General features: G+C 41.8%; 1 protein-coding gene across 6 annotated transcripts in view; it reads left to right on the forward strand.

Moving 5' to 3' along the window:
* Nucleotides 1-23177, forward strand: part of RNF144B (ring finger protein 144B) — a 150738-nt gene extending 127561 nt beyond the window's left edge. For all 6 annotated transcript variants that reach the window (XM_052648718.1, XM_052648719.1, XM_052648717.1 and 3 more), the window contains 4 exons: nt 11626-11830; nt 13865-14009; nt 18384-18473; nt 19621-23177. In XM_052648718.1, coding sequence (XP_052504678.1) covers nt 11626-11830; nt 13865-14009; nt 18384-18473; nt 19621-19761 — 581 coding nt within the window. In that variant the 3' untranslated portion in view covers nt 19762-23177. The remainder of the gene's footprint in view (nt 1-11625; nt 11831-13864; nt 14010-18383; nt 18474-19620) is intronic.
* Nucleotides 23178-23463: the final 286 nt, after the last annotated feature.

Below are 23463 nucleotides of genomic sequence, written 5' to 3' on the forward strand. Positions count from 1 at the left end.
TAACGTGCCAGCAAATTTGGTGAACACAATTTATCTCATTTAATTTTTGCAATTACCCTGACGGACAATTGTTACATGAAAACAGAAAGAGAACCGTGTTGAGCATAAAGGGGGTAAGGATAGGAGCATTTGCAGGAGAATCACAGGGTGGCATTCACTGCCTTTGACCAATGTTTGGTTCAGTCTCACAGGCTTATTTTTCTCAGCAAGCCAAAAGCAGATTCATCTTTCATGGATATGTTATTTAACGAAATGTATAAAACTGGTGTATTAAGGTGGAATTTATTAAACAATTCTTGGGCTGCATTGCTTTGAATTGCACTTTTGCCCTCTTTTGTGTGCTCATGCTCAGTCATGTCTGACTCTTTGTGACCCTGTGTACTATATAGCCCACCAGGCTCCCCCATCCCTGGGATTCTCCAGGCAAGAACACCAGAGTGGGTTGCCATTTCCGTCTTCAGTGCATGAAAGTGAAAAGTGAAAGTGAAGTCACTCAGCCATGTCCGACTCTTAGCGACCCCATGGACTGCAGTCCACCAGGCTCCTCTGTCCATGGAATTTCCCAGGCAAGAATACTGGAGTGGGGTGCCCCATTTTCTCCTCTAGGGGATCTTCCTAACCCAGGGATCGAACCTGCGTCTTCTGCATTGACAGGTTGATTCTTTACCATTGAGCCAGTAAAGAACATAATTTATGAAGCAATGGAGTGGGGAGTGTTTTGAATTCAAATAAGACTATTCCATCATAAAAACTTACATACTAAAGCAAAATCCTGTCCCTGGTCCCGAGAGGCAATAATAAGGGACAGTTTTATAGGATATTTGCTAATCTAATTGATATAAAAACTTTGCAGTCTCAAAACAACTTATAGGAAGATGCAAATAGGATGTTGTGGAACATGCTGTCAGAACCAGCAGAATCAAATGAACTTTAGGTTTAATGGATAAAGACATAGGCTGATATACTGTCTATACTGTCCTGTGTGGATTCTGAGCTAACCAGAGGAATTAATGTTGGGATAGTTTATATAGCAGCCCTCCCTAGTCCATCCACGTGGGCTGGTTAGGTTGAGCATTGCAGCACCACATGCTGATGAGTGGTGTCAAACGTCTGCCCTGACATTCTCTCACTTTATCCCAATATCCTCCACTATATAAATATATTACTGCTGAATAAAGGCATTCACCTCGTGGATGGATGTGGCTGGTAGCCAGTGCCATGGTTGGAGGGCTCTTACCTAGAGAAAGTCTAAGGAGGTAGGTTGGATTTTCAGACTTCTTAAATGGTGAGATCCGTCAGTCTCACCAGTCCCATTCAGTGACCGGGTCTCAGCCTGTCTGTAGGGTTCCCTTGTTCCCTATGTACCTCTCCTCCTCCATGACCATCGCCCCTCCCCTACCCACTGCCCCATCTGTCAGTAGCAGGCCTTATTCCTCATTGTTTACAAACATTTTTTTAGATAAAATGTCTTTTTTTGTGATTCATTAGACAAATTCTTGGAGAAGGCAATGGCACCCCACTCCAGTACTCTTGCCTGGAAAATCCCATGGATGGAGAAGCCTGGTAGGCTGGAGTCCATGGGGTCGCTAAGAGTTGGACACGACTGAACGACTTCACTTTCACTTTTCAGTTTCATGCATTGGAGAAGGCAATGGCAACCCACTCCGGTGTTCTTGCCTGGAGAATCCCAGGGATGGGGGAGCCTGTTGGGCTGCCGTCTATGGGGTCACACAGAGTTGGACATGACTGAAGTGATTTAGGAGCAGCAGCAGATAAATTCTAATAGTACCAGGCATTAAAGCTTTCTGTAAGTCGGTTCTCATGGATGAATATAAATTTTTAGTGCATTCTAAAAATAGTGGGAATATTGGCTCCACCTCTTACTAGACTGTGTAACCTTGATTTCTGTACCTCAGTTTTTTCACCTATAAAATCGGGATATTAATGGTCCCCATACCATGGGTTTGAGATGAGGATTAAATGAATTAAGAAAATTGGAGAGATTGAGACTTGCCTAGGACCATACCGGTGTGTCTCAGCTTCCTCATCTACAAAATTTTTTGAACTGGATAATTAAAAATTTTTTTATTTTATTTTTTGGCTGTGTGGCATGTGGGCTCTTAGTTCCTGGACCAGGGATCAAACCCATGTCCCCTGCATTGGAAGCATGGAGCCTAAACTACTGGACTAGTAGAGAAGTCCCTATACTTTTTATTGGAGTTAAAAACATCATTAAATTTACCATTTCACCCATTTTAGGTGTGTAACTCAATGGCATTAAGAATATTTACAATGTTGTACAGCCATCACTACCATCCACTTGGCAAAACTTTGATCATCCAGGCAGAAGAAACCCTGTAACAACTAAACAGTAACTTCCTTCCCCACTTCTCCCAGCCCCTGATAACCTCTAATCTACTTTCCATTCTGTGAATTTGCCCAGTCTAGATATTTTATGTAAGTGGAATCTCACAATATTTTCCTTTCGTGTCTGGCTTATCTCCAACCATCCTGTAGCGTGTATTAGAACTTCATGTCTTTTTATGGTTGAATAATGTTCCATTGTGTATACCTACCCCTTTTTGTGTATCTCTTCATCTGTTGATGGACACTTGGGTTGTTTCTACTTTTTGGCTATTGTGAATCATGCTGCGTGAACATTGGAGCACAAATACCTGTTCAAGCCCCTGCTTTCCATTCTTGTGGTTATATAGCTAGCAGTGGAATTGCCAGGTCATACGGGGGAGCCTGGTGGGCTGCCATCTATGGGGTTGCACAGAGTCGGACATGACTGAAGTGACTTAGCAGCAGCAGCAGCAGGGCAAGTCAGGAACTGCCAAATTGTAAAACTCTGTAATTTAATTAGGCATTTATACTATTTTAAGGGCTTCCCTTGTGGCTCAGCTGGTTAAGAATCCACCTGCAATGTGGGAGACCTGGGTTTGATCCCTGGGTTGGGAAGATCCCCTGGAGAAGGGAACAGCTACCCACTCCAGTAATCTGGCCTGGACAGTCCATGGGGTCGCAAAGAGTCAGACACGACTGAGTGACTTTCACTTCACTTCACTATTTTAACGTATGGAAGTATTTTAAATTTGGAAGTATGTTAAATCTGGTGCCATTGTTTCAACTCCCTCATTTGATAAAAAAAGGAGCCTGAGACCGCAGAGCATTTTGATCTTAGGTGATTTTGAAAGACAATTTGTAATCATGTAATTCTTCCTTAGGATCCATTATAAATAATTATTATTAGAGAAAACATTCCACGTAAGAATAAGTTTGTTAATACATGCTACTGACATATGTCATTTACTTGACTGAGATAATCTTTATCTGAATGGTATACCGTTTTTACATAATAAGCTTCATATTCACCTCAAACTCAACACTTATCAGCTAGGTGACTTTGAGGTCTATGTCAAGAAAATATTTTATGTGAAACTGTTTAAGAGGGGATCTTGAGATGTATTAAATTCTAATATTATGAATAGGTTAAATTAACTGGTAGAAAGTAAAACTCATTGGCTGGACTCTTGAGACAGAGTTGGAGAGATTGTTTTTACCCTGAAAAAAATGTAGAATCAGATTAGTGGCATCTCTATCTTAGTAAGAAAAATTATCATCTGTTTTGTCCAATTTTTATTGACTGCCAATGCAAAGAACCGACTCATTGGAAAAGACCCTGATGCTGGGGAAGATTGAAGGCAGGAGAGGGGGACAACAGAGGATGAGATGGTTGGATGGCATCACTGACTCGATGGACATGAGTTTGAACAAGTTCTGGGAGTTGGTGATGGACAGGGAAGTCTGCTGCATTTCTTGGGATCTCAGAAAGTCAGACATGACTGAGCAACTGAACTAACTGACTGACCAAGTTCTTTTTTTAGTTTTAACTTGTCATCCAGTGTTTTAATTTTCTTTCACCTTATGTTCCATATATGATTAGCTTGTCTTTGTGTCATGTGCGTCTTTGTGGGGAAAATCTTTTGAATAGGAATGGTCCCTAGTCGTCACTCTTTCCACAAAGCAGAGAAACGTCACTTGGCATTGATGGATTATTCTGTGGATCCACTTTCCATCCATCTGTGATTTTTCCATTGGCTACTTCTGTGTTTGTGGGCTTTCTTTTCTGTGTCTGTCTTCCAATATTAACAAAGAGAAGGGAATACTAAGCTTGGCATGTGTTAGTGATTATTGCTTTAGTTTCTACTGGTTCTCAAAGCACATGTCTGATTAAACTAGAATTTTGTTTGTCTCGTGTTTCCATAACTTACTTTTTCAAGTTAGTTTTTTTTTTGAAAGCTAGGTTAAGATTATCCATTTCTAGTCCTTAAGCATTTTTTTTTTCTAATTTTTGTGACCCTTTTTACTTACTGTAATTGCTGGTTGCTTCAATTCCTTGGTAGGTGAATGTGTCTATTCTTGATATTTGCATTATCATAGACTGGTTACTGGAGAAGGCAATGGCACCCCACTCCAGTACTCTTGCCTGGAAAATCCCATGGATGGAGGAGCCTGGTAGGCTGCAGTCCATGGGGTTGGGAAGAGTCAGACACGACTGAGTGACTTTACTTTCACTTTTCACTTTCATGCATTGGAGAAGGAAATGGCAACCCAGTCCAGTGTTCTTGCCTGGAGAACCCCAGGGAGCCTGGTGGGCTGCCGTCTATGGGGTCGCACAGAGTCAGACACGGCTGAAGCGACTTAGCAGCAGCAGCAGCAGCAGCAGACTGGTTACAGGGGGTTTCCCTGTTGGCTCAGTGGTAAAGAATCTGCCTGCCAATACAGGAGACATGGGTTCCATCCCTGGGTTGGGAAGATCCCCTGGAGAAGTAAATGGCAACCCACTCCAGCATTCTTACCTGGGAAATCCCATGGACAGAGGAGCCTGACAGGATACACAGTCCATGGTGTCCCAAACAGCTGGACAGGACTTAACTTAGCCACTGAACAACAACAAAGAGTGGTTACAAACTCTTACAAATGGTTTAAGTGCCATTGTTCTCCGTCTTAAAAAAGTGAATACAATAGGAATTTATTTTCCTGTTATCATCTGTTAATCCTACTGCAGTCACTCATGTATTCAGTGTGTACTTATTTATGTGCTGAGTATCTGTGTGTGCCAGGCACAGCTCTAGGTGTGGTTTCAAGCTACGGTTCCATCTTTCTTTGGAACTTCTTTTGTTATCAGATTTTCCCCCAAGCCTCCTTTCATTTCTGAGCCCTAGCCTTTATGAGATGGCTCTTTGAATTTCATCTCACTCTTGTGTCTGTCCTTGGTAAGTTTCTACACCATCTTTTCTAATTATTAAGGTCTCTTCTCGCCAGAGCACCCTGCATCACTGTTTGGTTTCTTTTAGCGTCTTTGGCTGAAGAGTGGGTGATACTGAATGACTTAATCATCAGTTGAGTTTTATTTTTTAACACCTCCCATCTCTCATTAGTCACCTTCCTTTTCATAGTTTCTGATCACAAGCTCATTCTTATCATCTCTCTGTGTGTTTTCTTTCTAAGTCTGATTTTCTGGTGCTTCATGGTAAATGTATGACTAAGTCTTGGGTTTCTTTCCCAAGCCATCTTATGCTTTCACACGGTAACCCTTTCTCCTCAGCTTCACCTTCCCGTTCTTTTTCGTTGATCAGTTTTAAACCTAAAACAGTCTCTAGATGTTTTCAGCTCTCCTCTGAAAAGCTGAAGTGTCTGTAAGAAAAGACATTTATGAGTAGGTTGGGTGAAATTTCTAAAGGGACCTGAATAAGAGGCACAGTGTTCATTGGTATTTGCCTCGTCCTATCTGTCCATCCATTTCCACACCTATAAAATGAGGATGGTAATGGAATGATTGTCCCAGGGCTGTTGCAGAGAATACATGAGTTAACACTGTGTATATCACAGTGTGCTTTCAATATATTATTACTGCCTTTATTGTTATTCTTCATTACTGTTACTGCCACCTCCAAATCTTGTCCCCAGTTTTTTCTGAACTAAACTAAGAAAGCATCTTCTGGAATCCAGATCATACCTTGGATTGAGTACACAATTATATCGCTGTGTTTTCATCTTAATTCAAATCTTTTTCCTTGTGTTTCCATGCTTATTTGTCCTAGTTTCTATACCATTGTATAAAAGCTTGATAATCAAGGCAAATTTCTTACCCCACCTATCATAGCAGTTTCCTTCACACAGTATATTCTTACTGAAAGCATGAATTCACCTCCAAGGAGATCATGACTTGCTGAGATGGAGCATTTGAAGTTGTTGCTTCAAAGACAAAAGCGATGGAGGGATTAAAATCTATTTAATAGTATGAGTTTGTTTTTACATAAATAATTACATTCTTGGAGTAAAAAAGGCCTGATCCTGTCATATACTCACTAGCATGTGTTATGCAAACTTCTAATTTCTGTTGGTCTCGGTTTAGCAGCTTTAGACTAGATAACCTCAGAAGTTGTTTCCAAGTTTGAAATTCTGTTGTTCTCATCAGTTATCTTGAAAACAACTCTTCTGCTGTTGGCCACCTCTGTTTGGGTATATTTACTGTGGCAGATGTTAATTCCAATCAGTTTAGTTTAATTGCATTTTAACTATCTGCAGAAGACCTTTGTTCTTTGCAATAGCAGAAAGCAAATTAATTTTGGCATAATTAAAAATGCAGTGGGTCATAAAAGTTAAAACAGTTTGATTTATCTCAGCTGATAATTAAATTAGCTTGAGTGCATAGTGTTTCCCACAATAATACAATTTCATACCATGTCTTTTTTGGCACAGCCTCACAGTAGTAGAAGATGGCAGAAAAACCACTCGTGTCAGCTGAGAGAATATACAACCAAATGAAAAGCAAGCTTCACATATCTAGTTCTAGGTGGGAAATCTGAGGGTCTGAAATTTAGTTTTTGAAAACTAAAAACAATTACTGGGGTCAGACGTGGTCTTTAGGTTTCATGGCAGTTTTATTTTCTTGGAATGTTTTTATGTCCTAATAATTGTCAGAGTACAGAAGTACAAAATAGTTTTAAATAGCATTTCCTGCCTTGCGTAATTTACATGAGCAAGCAGAATCTGAAGATCAAATAGTCCTGAGGCTTTACTTCAGTAATCAATTCTAATTTTCATAAGTAAATTCCAGTTCTTCTATGACTTCATCTGTCTCTGCTGTGAGGCTGCTACTCTCAATCACTTTTATTTTATTTTATTTTTCTCAATCACTTTTAAATCATGTTCATATTAACGTATGGGAGGCACTATTCTCTTTTTCTAGATTTCTGAGCTTTGGTTCATCTCAAAGCTACAGAAAGCTTTCATTACTGCTGATACAGAAGAAATTAGTTGAATATGCATCCTTCCCTTTTTTTTTTTTTTTCTATCTTTGGAATAGAAATTGGAAGGAGGAAGAAACTGAACCTTAAATGTTTTGGATAATGTGCATTTTGTTTATCTGCATACTAACTGTGTTTCCTGAGCCAAAAGCCAGGAGGTAGAACTGCATTCATAGTAGTAGTAATAAAGTGTTTTAGAAAGTCCTGCATTAGCCCTGGGGGCTCTCCTTCCCTTCAGACTCCCCTCAGATAATTGGTGTGGAGGAAAAAGGGAGGAGAAGACAGCGTTTGCTCATGTGACAGTGCTTTGGCCACCACCTGCTGCCCATTAATCTGTTCCTTTTTGGCTTGGGTTCTGGGAAGTCCTGTTAGCTGCCAGGGCTGCCAATGTCTGATGCTTCTTCAGCGTTTTTCTCTTTTCTACTAGCCTGGCTTCTCGGGCCTATTTGAACCGCGAGATATGTGAAGCAAAATGAAGCTTGTATTGGAATTATAATAATTAAAAAAAAGCAAAACAGCCCTTTTAGCTTCTACTGACTTTTCTCTATCGTTGCTGCTCTTCTGGGAGCCCAGCTGAAGGACCATCTGAAGGACAGGTGGTGGGTTGCACTCAGGTACCCTTGCAGTGTAACCTGGCCAGACTGGTACGTGCAGATCCCCGCCCCATTGTGGGATGCTCTTCTCCAAGAGACTCAGAGGTGCCCTAGACAAATGTCTATCTCTGGAGAGTTGTGTCTTTTCTCTGGAAATAGCTCAATGCGGGGCTGAACAATATAGCACCTTAACACTGTCAGTTATCACTATTTTCTGTGGCTCCGACTCTCCCCTTGCTTCTTTCTTTAGAGACTTTTTTCTTTTTTTTTTGATATGGACATTTTTAAAGTCTTTTTATTGAATTTGTTACAATACTGTTGCTGTTTAATGTCTGGGTTTTTTTTGGCCGTAAGGCATGTAGAATCTTAGCTCCCCCATTAGGGATTGAACCCACACCCCCTGCACTGGAAGGCGAAGTCTTAACCGCTGGACCACCAGGGAAGTACCTGCTCTTGCTCTTTTGTGCTGGACTGTGTGTTGTAGCTGCACTGTATACCGAGGCCCTTTTGTTAATAGGAATTCGTTAAATCTTTAATTGCTCCTCTATTTATTGTTTCTGCTTCTGTCATGCCACCCAGATACCTGACATAGTAAGTTGGTAGAAACAAGTCAGAACATCTGCCAAATAATTTTAATTGATTAGAGCTTTGAAGACAAGTTGCCCAGTTGAACCTTTTAAGGTGATCAATCAGTTCAGTTCAGTTGCTCAGTCGTGTCTGATGCTTTGCGACCCCATGAACCCAGCATGCCAGGCCTCCCTGTCCATCACCAACTCCCGGAGTCCACCCAAACCCATGTCCATTGAGTCGGTGATACCATCCAATCATCTCATCCTCTGTCGTCCCCTTCTTCTCCTGCCCTCACTCTTTCCCAGCATCAGAGTCTTTTCAAATAAGTCAGCTCTTCACATCAGGTGGCCAAAGTATTGGAGTTTCAGCTTCAGCATCAGTCCTTCCAATGAACACCCAGGACTGATCTCCTTTAGGATGGATTGGTTGGATCTCCTTGCAGTCCAAGGGACTCTCAAGAGTCTTCTCCAATAGCACAGTTCAAAAGCATCAATTCTTCGGTGCTCAGCTTTCTTTATAGTCCAACTCTCACATCTATACATGACCACTGGAAAAACCATAGCCTTGACTAGACAGACCTTTGTTGGCAAAGTAATGTCTCTGCTTTTCAGTATGCTATCTAGGTTAGTCATAAGTTCCTTCCAAGGAGTAAGCGTCTTTTAATTTCATGGCTGCAGTCACCATTTGCATAGATTTTGGAGCCCAGAAAAATAAAGTCTGACACTGTTTCCACTGTTTCCTCATCTATTTGCCATGAAGTGATGGGACCAGATGCTATGATCTTAGTTTTCTGAATGTTGAGCTTTAAGCCAACTTTTTTTATTCTCCTCTTTCACTTTCATCAAGAGGCTCTTTAGTTCTTCTTCACTTTCTGCCATAAGGGTGGTGTCATCTGCATATCTGAGGTTATTGATATTTCTCCCGGCAATCTTGATTCCAGCTTGTGCTTCTTCCAGCCCAGGGTTTCTCATGATGTACTCTGCATATAAGTTAAATAAGCAGGGTGACAATATATAACCTTGACGTACTCCTTTTCCTATTTGGAACCAATCTGTTGTTCTATGTCCAGTTCTAACTAGAGATGCTCTAAACTTTATGAAAGTGAAAGTATTAGTCACTCAGTTGTGTTCGACTCTTGGTGATTCCATGGACTGTAGCCTACCAGGTTCCTCTGTCCATGGAATTCTCCAGGCAAGAGTACTGGAGTGGGTAGCTGTTTTCTCCTCCAGGGGATCTTCCCAACCCAGGGATCTAACCTGGGTCTTCTGCATTGCAGGCAGATTCTTTACTGTCTGAGTCACCAGAGAAGCCCAATAAAGTTTATAATATGTCTTAATTTTCCTTTCCTTTCCCTCCTTTGTCATCAAACTTTTGAAAGACCTATGATTTAGAATGGTAAGTAGATATTTAATGTGGGAATCCTGAGTGCTAAGTTACATATCAGACTTCATTTCTTTGGGCTTTGTGTTTGTGAAGTAGAAAAAGTTTGGAGAAAAAAATATATAAATGGTGTGGAAATCAAAGTTCAAGATCTTGGAGCCATATGTGTATCAGTATCCCCTTGACTTTCTCATCAGCCTGTCCTCAAGTTTTAGGGATCTTAGAGGGGTTCATTCCTCTTAGAGTCTGAAGATGTGTTAACCTTAGGGTTCTTTTTTCTGATTTCACCTGACCTCTCATTTTCCAACTCCTGCCCTCCAGAATTATTGGATAAGAAGATATGTTTAAGGATGTTATTTTTGAATGAAAAGCTGTAATAAGCATAGGTCCAATTTTTGCATTTTCTGAGGAAATATTATTGGAGACAGTGTTTCCTAGAGGATTTCAGTCTTTTTCCCTCCATACTGAATTTGTAAGATTATTACCTTAAACATTAAGCTCCTACTTAATACCTTCATTTCATTTTTGCACCACTCTTTGGATTTGTTTGCGTTCTCATGGAAATTCCAAGAATCACAAGCCTTAAGTGATTTGAAACTAGAATCTCACCGGTTCAAAATTTGCAAAATATGTTAGTTCAGAGAAAAACGGGCTCCTCTGCTTCTTACATCATTTCCCACATGACATTTTCCACCGAAAGTTTATGTTATGTGACAAGAATATGGACTGTTATTGACTAGAAAATGGAAGGTGGAATAAGATTTGTAAACACTCACACAGGAAGACAGTTGTCCACGTGCAAACCTTACTTTCTTTTCAGCACGCCACAGGGGTCTAGCCAATGTAGTGTGTGATGATCATTTTATGGCCTGTGGAGGTCCCTACCCTCTGTTTCTAGAATGTGTGGGTCTTTTACAAACTGTCCCTCAGTAGCACATTGCCAGGGCAGCAGAAGATCCAGATTGACAGCGAATCTGACTTCTTGGCTGAGCCTCACTAGACACTGTTTCATCACTACCCTGTTTGGCTCTTCTTTAATTTCTCTCTGAACAACAGAAGCAGCCTCACCACCTATCTCTCAGTGCCTGAAAGGACAAAATCTTTTATGAACTTTTTTTCTTTTGCTTTGGTTGGTTCCTCACGTCCTTATTTTTCTCCAAGATAGTACCCAAAATAATTGAGGAAGAGACTTGAGATGTTTGCCTGTTTAGAGTGCTGAACTGTTAGAAATATTCCGAAGAAGTTGTGCGTTTTGATTAGTGAGAAGGCTCCTTCTCTTGTTCATAAGGGCAATGATGACCTATTCCATGAGCACCTACTTTGAGAAGTAGGGCAGGGCTGGGTGACCTGGATCCACTGTGCAGGTCTGGATCCACTCTAAACTTTCAGTATGGTGCTTAGTCACTCAGTCGTGTCTGATCTTTGGCGACCCCGTGGACTGGGGCCTGCCAGGCTCCTCTGTCCATGGGATTTTTTCAGGCGAGAATACTGGAGTGGGTTGCCATTTCCTCCTCCAAACTTTAAATGTAATATGTCTTAATTTTCCCTTTCTTTCCCTCCTTTATCATCACACTTTTAAATGACCTGTGATATAGAATGGTTCTGGATCCACTGTGAAGACCTCTGATAGGAAATCATTGCCCTTGTTTGTACTGAGCATCTATGAATGTTGACCTATAAAAAAGAATCAACAGAAGGCAGAAAGGAAAGCTCAAGCTTGAATGGAAGACAGATAGACCATTGTGTTTTCCTTCTTTCCTCTTTAGAAGTCCACCTGGACCCCTGCAGAACGTGGTGTCCCGTCGCAGACTGTCAGACAGTGTGCCCCGTCGCAACAAGTGACTCAGGACAGCCCGTGCTGGTGGAGTGCCCTTCCTGCCACCTGAAGTTCTGCTCATGCTGCAAGGATGCTTGGCATGCAGAAGTCTCCTGCAGGGACAGTCAGCCCGGCATCCTGCCAACAGAGCATGGGTAAGGAAGGAACCTTGATCTTTGGGATCATTCACCTTTGTTCCTAGAAATCTGTTGCTTGGAGAAAGAGCCATATTGTGATGAAATGTCTAGGTGAGTTCTTTACCTGCAAGGCTTTCCTGAGAAGTGTCTCAGAATGGTACGTTATTAACCAAGAATCACCAAATCAGCAGGTCTAAAGGGATTTTAGTTAATTACCCCCGAACAACCTTCCAGGTACATTGGAGTTAGTCTCTATGAGTTTTGATTTCTCTTTAGGTAGGAGGCTGTGGTCCCCTGGTTCTCTGTATGTAGGAAGTCATAGCTTTTGTCCACAGCCATTTGCTTAGGTACCATAACTGCCTACAATTAATACACCTCATTCTTGCTTGTGAAGAGGTGAAGAAATGATTTTCTTAGCTGACTCAATTGCCAGCTCGTGGGGTGTGCCAGTCATATTAAAAGAAACAGCAATAGAAACAACAGCCCTTCAGGGTAGTATACTGCTAAAATTCATGCTTACTAAAGGAAAAGAGCTTATCTTTCGATATTTTATGCTCTGAAAAAAAAAAAACAATAATGAGGTTGAGAATTTGCTATGATGAGAAGCAATTCACTCTGTACCTTGCAGAACAGAGGGTATTTATTTATGGCAGCAGCAAAGCCCAGAGTGAGAGAACTTTGTGTTTGATCCCTTGCTTTGCTTGAGGCTACGGCTGTTTTGCATCAGCAAGAACAGAAATAACAGTGTTGGCCAGTTGGCTTAATCACTCAGCATCCTTGAAGTATGGAGGGCCATTCTCCAGAAACAGAAATGCTCCTTGGTGTGATGCTGTGCTTGAGTCGCAGACCAAACACATCAAGGGGAGAAAAAGAGCTAGCGCATGTGGCAGGCATGTGCCCACTTAACCAGGACCAGGCACATTTTCACTGCCACCCAGCAAGGTCTCCAGGAATCACAAGACAGTGTGAAGATCCCAGAGGAGAGACAGAGTTCTGACATTGCCGCTGGTATCTTTGTGACTTTATGCAAGTCACTCAGCCTCTATGAGTCTGAAAATGAAAAAGTGAAAGTCACTCAGTCGTGTCCGACTCTTTGAGACCCCATGGACTATATAGTCCATGGAATTCTCCAGGCCAGAATACTGGAGTGGGTAGCCGTTCCCTTCTTCAGGGGATCTTCCCAACCCAGGGATTGAAGTCTATTGCTCTATTAAAAAAAAAAAAGAAAATGGGAGGAATGAAAATGGTGGCTGTCTCACTGCTTTATAGGGTTATTATGAGCATGGAATCCAATCATAGGTTTGACCACACTTTGTGAACCTGATGTCTTCATGTGCTGAGTGGTGGTTTTGATGAATAGTAGATAAAATGCAATCCAGGCCTGGCTCACACAGGCCGCCCTCCACCTCAGTTCTACTTATTTTCTCTGCTCCTTGAGCCTGCAAGCTTTGCTGGCCTGTTCATCTATCCTAAGCAGGTCTTTTCAGTGATATTGGGCATTTATTTGAAAGTATTGATGATTGACTCCCTCCCATCCCCATCCGTTTGTTTATTTGCACAGATCATTGTATAGACGATCTCTGCCCCTATTGGATCCTGAGCTGGTTTTTCCACCGCGTGGCAGACTTCTTGTACTTTTTAGTCAGACAGCGTGTGCTCAGAGAATGAAAGGCTAATTTGGCAAAACAATGGATTCAATCAGCTATGGAAAATACAATTATGTAATTCACTCAAAGCTAAAGAGAAATAAATTAAGGTTCTTTGTTTTGAGTTATCTGAACAAGGAATAATCTGCACTGCGCCTGTTTTTACCCCCACCCTGTTCCTGGGACATGAAGTTAAGTACAGACAGCAACGAGTTCACTCCCTGCTTATCAGGAGCCCTGAGAATTCAGTGGATGACCACAAAGTTGAGTCTAGAAGAGCATCATTCAGCTGTTTAATTATATTCAGCCCACTTTACCCATATCTCTGGTTGGTGGTCCTTGATTTTTAAAATCACTCAGCATTCTTTATCCTTAAACTATAATTTCTCATTCATTTCTTTTCTAGGACCCTCTTTGGGACGGAGGCAGAAGCCCCCATTAAGCAGTGCCCAGTGTGCCGGGTTTATATTGAGCGCAACGAAGGCTGTGCTCAGATGATGTGTAAGAACTGCAAACACACATTTTGCTGGTACTGCCTTCAGAACCTGGATGTAAGTGCAGCCCAGAAGGGTCTCCCTGTGTATCCTCCTCCGTCCTGTGTCTATGCGACAGCCCATACCTGATGGACTTTTCTTTTAAAATATTGAACCTGTTTTGTTTTTTTTCCTGCCAGAGAAAGTTATTTTTCCTTAATGAAACATCCTGAGTCTGCTACTGCACATGCACGTCTCTGATTACTTTAAGTGTGTCGTCCTACCTTTAAAGGCAAACTTTTGTTTTAGGGACATTTCCAGCTTTGGGGGCATTGTCTCATTCTGTTGTATAAAGGACTATTAGCGTAGTAGTTTGATTTTGCTCTTGTAACGAGTTACCACAGACTTGTGGCCTAAAGCAACACAGATGTGTTATCATTAGTTCCGTCCATTGGTCATCTGACATGGGTCTCCTTGGATGAAAATCAAGTTGTCTTGGGACTGTGTTCTTTCTGGTGACTCTTGGAGAGGATCTATTTCTTTGTTTATTTTCGCTTCTAGAGGCTGCCTACATTCCTTGGCTATGGCCCCTTTTTCCATCTTTAGAGGCAACAGCATCACATCTTCCTGAGCCTTCTTCCATAGTCTTAGCTTCCAGAGCCATTCCCTCTGACTGAGGGAGAAAACGTCTGAGAAAACGTCTCTGCCTTTAAGGACCCATGTAATTAGATCGTGCCCTTCTGGATAATAAGGGCTAATCACCACCCCCCCCCCGCCCCGCCCTCGCCACCCATCTCAAGGTCTTTAATCACACTTGCAAAATCCCTTCGGCCATGTAAGGTAACACATTCACATGTTTTGGGGAATAGACCATTGGCATCTTTAGGGGAGATCCACTGAGTAGGAAATAGTAACCCACTCCAGTGTTCTTGCCTGGAAAATTCCATGGACAGAAGAGCCTGGGCTACAGCCCATGAGGTTGCAAAGAACACGACTGAGCAACTGAGCACAGCACGGCACGTTTTTAGGGGAGCAGTTATTCTGCCTGTCACAATTAGATTGCTTTTTTCTTCTTTAATTTAAGGAGAAAAGCCATTTAGATGGGTAGTGTCTCTTAATTACTATTTCATTCATGAGTGTGACAGCAAGATTGTTACTGCTCTCCCAGGGTTCCCTTCTCACATAAGGGATCTGGTCTAATTGTTCTTTTCCCCGCTGTTTGTGAGGTATGTCTTCTCAAGTTCAGGTCCAGTTCCATTCAGTCCATTGTTGAGGCTAATGGAAACCTCAGAGTTAAAAGGTAATGTGAAGAATTGGTGAGAATTCGATTGTTTTCAATTCTAGTGTTTTACAGTTTGTGGTGACATGTTCCCTTTAGATATCCCCTATTTTGGCAGTTTGTTTATAGTTATTCCCTGTTTTGGCAATTTGGACCTTTAAAATATGTTCATATCGGTGTAAGCCCTCAGTCATGGTTGGATGGGTGGCTATTCTTTTCTCAATTTTTTGTTTTAATTGCTTGAAAGTGAAAGTCTCTCAGTTGTGTCCGACTCTTTGTGCCCCATGGACTATACAGTCCATGGAATTCTCCAGGGCAGAATATTGGAGTGGGTAGCCTTTCCCTTCTCCAGGGAATCTTCCCGACTCAGGGATTGAACCCAGGTCTCCTGCATTGCAGGTGGATTCTTTACCAGTTGAGGCATAAGGGAAACCCTTTAGTTGCTTTGTTTGCTTCAATTCAATTTGTGTTGGTCTTTAGTATTATACATACTCAGTGAGTGCAGTTGGAGAAGGCAATGGCAACCCACTCCAGTACTCTTGCCTGGAAAATCCCATGGACGGAGGAGCCTGGTAGGCTGCAGTCCATGGGGTCGCTAAGAGTCGGACACGACTGAATGACTTCACTTTCACTTTTCACTTTCATGCATTGGAGAAGGAAATGGCAACCCACTCCAGTTTTCTTGCCTGGAGAATCCCAGGGACAGAGGAGCCTGGTAGGCTGCCGTCTATGGGGTCGCACAGAGTCGGACACGACTGAAGTGACTTAGCAGCAGCAGCAGCAGTGAGTGCAGTTAACATGGCCTGCATGCTGGCCACCACATGCCTGGTTTTTAACTAAAAATTAGGTAAGTTATGTAGGCTGACATCTATGAGTAAGAATCTTAATCAGCTTGATGTCAGGGTTTCAGGAAGGCATATGCATTGGGGAGGAGAAATTTGACCTTTTAGACTCTAGAATCTCCATGACTCGGGTTGACAGACAGGTGTTCATTCTATTAAAAAATGTGATTTATTATAGCCCCTTGAATTACAATTAAGTTTGAATTCTAATAATGTTTGATATTTGAGACATCTCCTAATTCCAAACGAGTGATACTCTGGATGAGGGTATGACTCCTGATTGTGTACCCCTCATGCTTTACAAATAAAACAAATCCCCCTTTTTCCCCTTCAGGTTTAACCAGCATATTAATAGGATTCACATCCACGCAGAGGTTGAGCCCATGAGGTTCTCTTTAGGAGGCAAGAGCCTAGGGGAATAAATATGTGTGCCAGATCGCTCCATCCTTTGGCTGAAATGTGTGCTGGGTGTGCTGTTGCAGAGAACACAGTGTTGTCACTGGGACTGTTCTGGTGCTCGAGGTGAAATGGTATAAACATGAGGTTGCTAGATACACAGCATCGTCTGGTCATTGTGTTTTGAGGTCTCATTTTCTTGGATTTTAGCCAGGGACCGTTGGCTTGTGGGTCACGATGTGTTTCTGTAGCCAAGTGTTCCATGTCAGATGATGGTGTTGGTCTTTGTTTATAGGGAAGTTTTAGAGTGTCGGTCTAGGGGAAGGGGGATTGTCCACAAGCCAAGCCTGAGACCAACACCAAAAAGAGTGGTTTTGAGTTTTGCTGTGCGGAGTTGGGTTTTTTCCCACCTTGATTCTCATCTCCACTGTTTCAGAGGATAAGATAGTCTTCATCCTCTGCTTTGGGATCCTCAGAGACTTATCCCCTTTGGTTCTGTCTTCTCCCTCCTATGACTTCAGCTTCCATTCCCTGCTCTCTAACCTACCCATGGACTCAGTTATGTTTCATTTAAAAACAAGTAACACTTTTCTCAAGCCTGCAGCTTTCCCTTGCTGCCGTTCTGTTTCTCTCCTTCCTTTAGAAGCCAAGCCTCAAAAGAGCCAAGCTCTTTTGAGTAATCACCTCTAGCTGTTGACACTCCGGTCATTGCAGTGACTCAGATAGCCAGACAATGACTGTGTTTTATCAAGGCCTTGACAGATTCCTTTTGGGTGAAATCCAATGGATACTTTAGCTCCCACCTTACCTGGGTTCTCTGCTGCCTTTGACATCTTGATCACCTCCGTTCCAGTGAGACCATCTCCTCTGATTTCCTTTCTGGCCAATGATCAATTTCCTTTCCAGGTTCTTCCTTGGTGTACTCTTTTGTTTTCTCCCGAATTCATGTAGAATAGTCACTTTATTAGTCAAAGTTATCCAGAGACACAGAACCAGTAGAACAGATAGGTGGGTAGATAGATAGATTGATTCCTGGGGATTTAGCATAAGGGATTTTTTCACATGGTAATAATGGAGGCTGAGAACTCCCATGAGCAGCTGTCATGAGCTGGTTGACCCAGGAAAACCGGTGGTGTCCTTCAAAGCTCAGAGAGCCAGAGAACAATGTTGTATATTCCAGTTCAAGTCTGAATACCTGAGAAACAGAAGTGCCAAGGGCAAGAGAAGATCCGTATTGGTTAGGGAGACAGGTATTCCCCTTGGCCTGCTCTTAAATATGTGTGTTCTATACCCTCTCCCTGGGTAATCTCATCTACTTCTGTGGATTCTTCGGCCCAAGGACACTGTTTCCCAAGTCTTCTTCCCAGAAATCCATATCTGTGAAATCAGCTGCCTTTTGAACAGCACTGCTTGCATGTCTCAAGTTCAACACGTCCAAACTCTGGCCGTTGTCTTCCCAGCAAAATCCTTCTCTGTGTGTCCCTTCCCTCATCAAAGTCCCTGCCTCCTACCCAGTGCTTCTTCCTCATCTGGGGTTTCTTCTCCCTGGTTCCCCATCCCGTTAGTTACCTACATAATTCTGCATGACTGTATTTAACCTCTTGTCTGTCTCAGCCACTGGCGTATTAAAAAGAAGACAGCCTTTTAGCTGTCTCCTTCAAGGTCCTTTGATTCCATACTGCACTTCTACTAGAGTTACCTTTCAAAGATAATCAGTCAGGTTGTTAATCTTATTTAGAATCAATAAAGAGTCTCAGGGACTATAATGTGTTTTCATGCAATGATTTATAAAACTGCTATCATCTAAGAATTGTCACTCGGGAGTTCTTAGAGGCCATCATTAATTTTATCCACTGAGGTGATTTGATGGGCTTAGTACCCATCTTTCCATTCAAAAACTGTGTGTTTACCAAAACCTTTGTCTTTGTTTTTCAGAATGACATTTTCCTCAGACACTATGACAGAGGGCCGTGTAGGAATAAGCTCGGCCACTCGAGAGCGTCAGTGATGTGGAACCGAACGCAGGTACCCTGACCTTAGAGGGAGCGTAAGAGAAGCCAGGCTTTGAATGGGTTGAAAAGCCCCCTCTGTTCCCTTCTTACGCATCCAAGCCTGAGAGGTTCTGGGGAACTTCTGGCCGTGAAGTTAATCCATGAGCCCAGTCTCCTAGAGAAGTGGAGAGTCAGGGTGACAGAAAGACAAGAATCAGATTGGCCCAAAAGTTCGTTCAGGTTTTTCTGTTAATACCTTATGGAAAAAACTCCAGCAGAATAAGGGCAAAGCCGAAAGCTCACTCCTCCTGAAAAAAACTGGTAGAGTGAATTCCCTAGAGCCCTTTGAGGCATGTTTGCTATGAAAGGCAGAGGTCTTAAAATCCCATGAGCTGTGTTGGGGCTTGGAAACCTCTGTACATACTGTTGTGTGTTTACGTGGCAGGTTCAAAGGGAGTCCTGATTTATTTTTAAGAGTTTTTCATGTTCCTTTTGAGGAAGTTGGTGTTCATAGCCTAGTAGCCATTATTAACATCCCTCTGAGGATGTTAACATTTCCTCTGAGACTGTTGAGGAAACAAGTAGAGAGGCAGCCAACACCAGCAGTTCGTGATCCCACTGAGCTTGCGCCAGAGCCTGAGTTAGCGTTTGGTTTGTCCTTGCCGTCTCCCTGGTTCATATCCAGTTTAGACCATTGCTGGACGCTGGATGCAAGGTCTCATAATTGTAACTGCTTCATGTGCCTGAGATGGTGTCTTAGTTCAAGCCGCTGTAACAAATAACCATAGCATGGAAGACTCAAACCACAAATTTATTTCTTACGGTTCTGAACTCTGAAAGTCTGAGATTCCGGTGCCAGTGTTGTTGGGTTCTGATGAGAACACTCTTTGTGGCTTATAGATGGCGTTCTTCTCACTGTGTCCTCACATGGCAGAGAGTAGAGAAGAAACCAGCTCTCTTGTGCGTCTTCTTATAAGGGCGCTAATCCTGTCATGAGGACTCCACCCTCATATCCTAATTGCTTACCAAGGTTCCCATTTCCACACATCCTCCTCCTCTTAGAGATTAGAGTTTCAATCTATGAAATTTTGGCAGGGGGCAAGAACAGTCCACAGCTGATGGTGGAGTTTATACACAGAAAGACTGACGTGCTGAAATAGGCTTTTCTTCTACATTTCCAGGTGGTCGGGATTCTCGTGGGGTTGGGTATCATCGCCTTGGTGACTTCGCCCTTGCTGCTTCTGGCTTCCCCGTGCATCATCTGCTGTGTCTGCAAGTCCTGCCGGGGCAAGAAGAAAAAGCACGACCCATCCACAACCTAAAGATCTCAGTTCGTGTCCATGTGCCACAGGTGTCTGGGTTATACAAGACTGCAGTGATAAAACCCCACTTAATCAACTCACCTCCTCCTCCCTGCCAAACTTTGGAAGTGCCTCTGTGTCCAGACTTTGAACTTGCCTGCCCACCTTTGGCATCCATAAAGGCCAAGCACTCATGTGTGTGTTCCTGTGTAAAGAGAGCCCGGGTTCAACAGTCCAGACTGTGTCTGTGGAGTGTGTTGAGAAGCTCTGGGTTGATGAGGAGAAACTAACGCATCATCATGTTATCATTCAAAGGCTTCCCCAGTGGACTGTTCAACTTCCAACCAAATCTGTGAAGCCTGACTGAACACTCGGTGTAATAAATGTGCTGCCAACCATCACGACACACACTCTTACTGAGAAGCCAGAGTCTGTCCTGGGTTGATTTGACTGTCACAAGAAGCATGAGGAAAACCTCCTGTAGGAGGGGAAGAATAAGACTGTTTAAGGGGAAATTCTTGTAAGAATTGTTATTCTCATGAGAATTATAAGAGGGCCGCTTATCTTGGGAGTTGATATGGTGGTTCTGCCGGTTGCTGGGCGTGCTGATTTCGCCAGTAACTTGGCAGAAACACAATAGGTTTCTCTTGTGTGATCTCAGCTTCAAGCCAGAGAGACTGCTATGCCAAGGGAGTTGGCCCTTCCCAGGAAAAGGGCTGCAGCAGGTGAAACCATCTGGTCTGATTTAGCATCTCTCCCTCGGGTGATCTACTTTGCCGGCAGCAGTGGTCTGCAGGATTGTTTAATATGAAGTTTGGGTAAAGTGGCAGAGATTCAAAATCGTGATCATAGGTATCAGGGACCTTTCTTGAGCTCTCTGTTCATGTGCCCAACAGATTTAGAATTGGACCTACAAGTACACACCAAGAGTGAATATTAAAGTCATAGATATATCCAGAATCTATGTAACTTGCCGCTTAACTAAAGTTTGAATCCATTGGGCATGAATGGATATCTCCAATAGTACACACAAAATATGTGTTTACTTGAAACCCATTCTGTCTTCTGGGACTAATATGGTTTATTATAAATCAACCTAATTTTTTTTGCATATTATATATGTAAATTTTGGTTACAAGTGCATTAAGTTACCCAAAGGTTTCGACTCATAACTCTTAAAGCAGTACTCAGTATGATGTGCCATGTCAGTTTGTAAAACACAGATTGATAATCAAATTATTTGTGTATTTTCGAACACAGTTCAGAGCAGCCCTCTTCCCAGCAAAGCTTTGCTCTTTCAGCATCTGTTCAGGTGATCTGAGTACCTTTTGTGTGTTCAGGGCACTGATAGACAGCAAAAAATATCTGAGAAACAAAATGCCCATACTTTCTATATCTTTAACACTTTGTGTTTGTATCACCTCATGGTGGCTTATTTTTCCTGTTGTACCATCCAGTCAGATTTTGAAGAAACGAGTTTTGAAAAGACAGTACATTTTACTATAATTGCCATTAGCAAAGTAGCCTGGTACTTCATGAGAACTGTATTAAATATTAGTGGATGGCTCTTTCTGAAGCTTGGAGTATCACATCAGGACCTAGGATATTTTCTGAGGTCACTGGATAACTAGACTATCGTATTGCTGCTATCCCTGACCTGTTATTACAGAATGATGCTTTGCCTATGTAATGGATTGTATTCTAAGTGGGGATGTGCATATTAAGGAACTTTAATTCACAAGTACATATTGATATCCAGTGTATGTATAATACATCTGTTGGTTGTGTACATTTTATTTACAGTTTGTATAGAACATAGATGAGAACTCTGGGAAGACTTTTGAATGGCAACCCACCCCAAACTATTTTTAATCATTCATTAGAGATTTCTCAATAGTGTCTTTATTTTCCTTTGAAACTATAAATACTTCAGAAAAAAAAAATCAGTATCTTCTATCACTGTTTTGTACCAGTATAAATATAAATGGACATAGATTTGAATACTTTTTTGTTTTACAAAAGTATTTGCCTCATTATAGTACAGGGCATTTACAGCTGCTCAGGGGATCACAGGGACTCAACTGAAATTGAATTTTTGTATCAAGAATGTCAGTCGTGGCAATGTACTCCCCCACATTAATATACTCTCCAGCTTGGATCCACGAAGAATCTTTAAACAGGGGCTGATTTCTTGTAACCTAAAGTGCTACGTTATCAGAAGCAGAGCTCTGGAATTTGCAGAAAAGGAGGAAGAAAGCATTAATGCTGTTTCCTTGGCAAATTGAAGGAATATGTCCTCTCACAGAAATACTATGAATATGTCCTCTCACAGAAATACTATGAAAGAATTAGCTTACTTTGTTGTGGGGAGTGGGGAGTGTTTGTCCAACAGATTTGAAATAACTGGATTTAAGTTTTTAAATGTTGAAAAGTGCCTGAAAATTGGTGACTTCTTCCTTAAATCGTGCAACGGTTTGGGTTGTGGGGGATTTGTCTGAATCAACAGGAACAGGTTGGTTGGTTAACCCAAATATATCTCTGGTGCATCAGAGGGCAAGCTGCAAGGCAGTCTAGAGATTGTGTTTATAATGGGGAAAGCTGACAACTTTGATAACAGACTGATGCTTTCGTTTTGCATAACTGGCCAGAGAAAGGGTTGAACCTTGTCTCCTTCCTGTTTGTCAGCTCTGTCCTTTCCTAGTGATTCTCTGTCTGTCCTAGGAAGAAATATGGGTCTATTAAATGATATTTGGATGTCGTGGCAAAAATCTCTGTGTTTGGAGTAGTGTAGTCCATTTGAAACAGAAATTCAAAAATCCTTCACCACATTGTCATCTGGAAGGAATAACTTAACATCCAGGTGAGGTAGGGAGGTGAAGAAGAAAACCATATGGAAGGAAATTTTGGAACCTTAGGCGTCCTGTTTGTTCATGCCGTGAATGTTTACTCCTGGCTTGAAATCTCTAGTTTGCAAGAGGCCTTCAAAAAAACAAACAATTCATAGTACAGATTTTCTTGTAGCTGGCATCACAAAAATCTTACCTATTCAGGTTTGAAAATCTATGTTGGTTTGAATGTTAATCACTGTTTCTTAGAACCCCAAATTGTCTCTTAAAAAGTATATAGAATCTAAATGTGTATTATTTTAGCCTTCCGTACACAGTGCTTCTAAAAAACTATTCATGAATGGATACCTTCATGTATATAGAATATGTGTATATGTGTGGTTTGAAAGAGTTTCTGAATGCCTTAGATGAATGACATTTTATGAAACTGTTACAGTGGATATCTATAAGCTATTACATCTCTGTTGATTCATGATCCAGAAAGTTTTGTTCTGTATTTAAGAAATTGCTGTTGTGTTATATTTTTCCAAGTATTTGAAAGGAAAACACCTGGCCTCTCTGGCCCCAATAAATGTGGAGCAGGAAATCAAATGTGTTATTTTTTGTTATGGTATGTAGTTCTAGACACATTCAGTTTTACCGTGAAGGAGCCAACTGGGTCACTATTAAATCTCAAGTTTGGAATTCAAAAAAGCAACTTCTGTAATTTCATATGTGGAAGTAACTCTTATTACCTTGTTTCTTAAAAGAAGTAAGAGCAAGTGTGATGCCTTCACTCATTGAAGACTTTTTTAAAAATTTTATTGGAGGAAAATTGCTTTACAATGTTGTGTTGGCCTCTGCCATTGTGAAAGTGAAAGTCACTCAGTCGTGTCCA

Source organism: Budorcas taxicolor, chromosome 11 (genome assembly GCF_023091745.1).
Source record: "Budorcas taxicolor isolate Tak-1 chromosome 11, Takin1.1, whole genome shotgun sequence".
NCBI classification, from domain to species: domain Eukaryota; kingdom Metazoa; phylum Chordata; class Mammalia; order Artiodactyla; family Bovidae; genus Budorcas; species Budorcas taxicolor.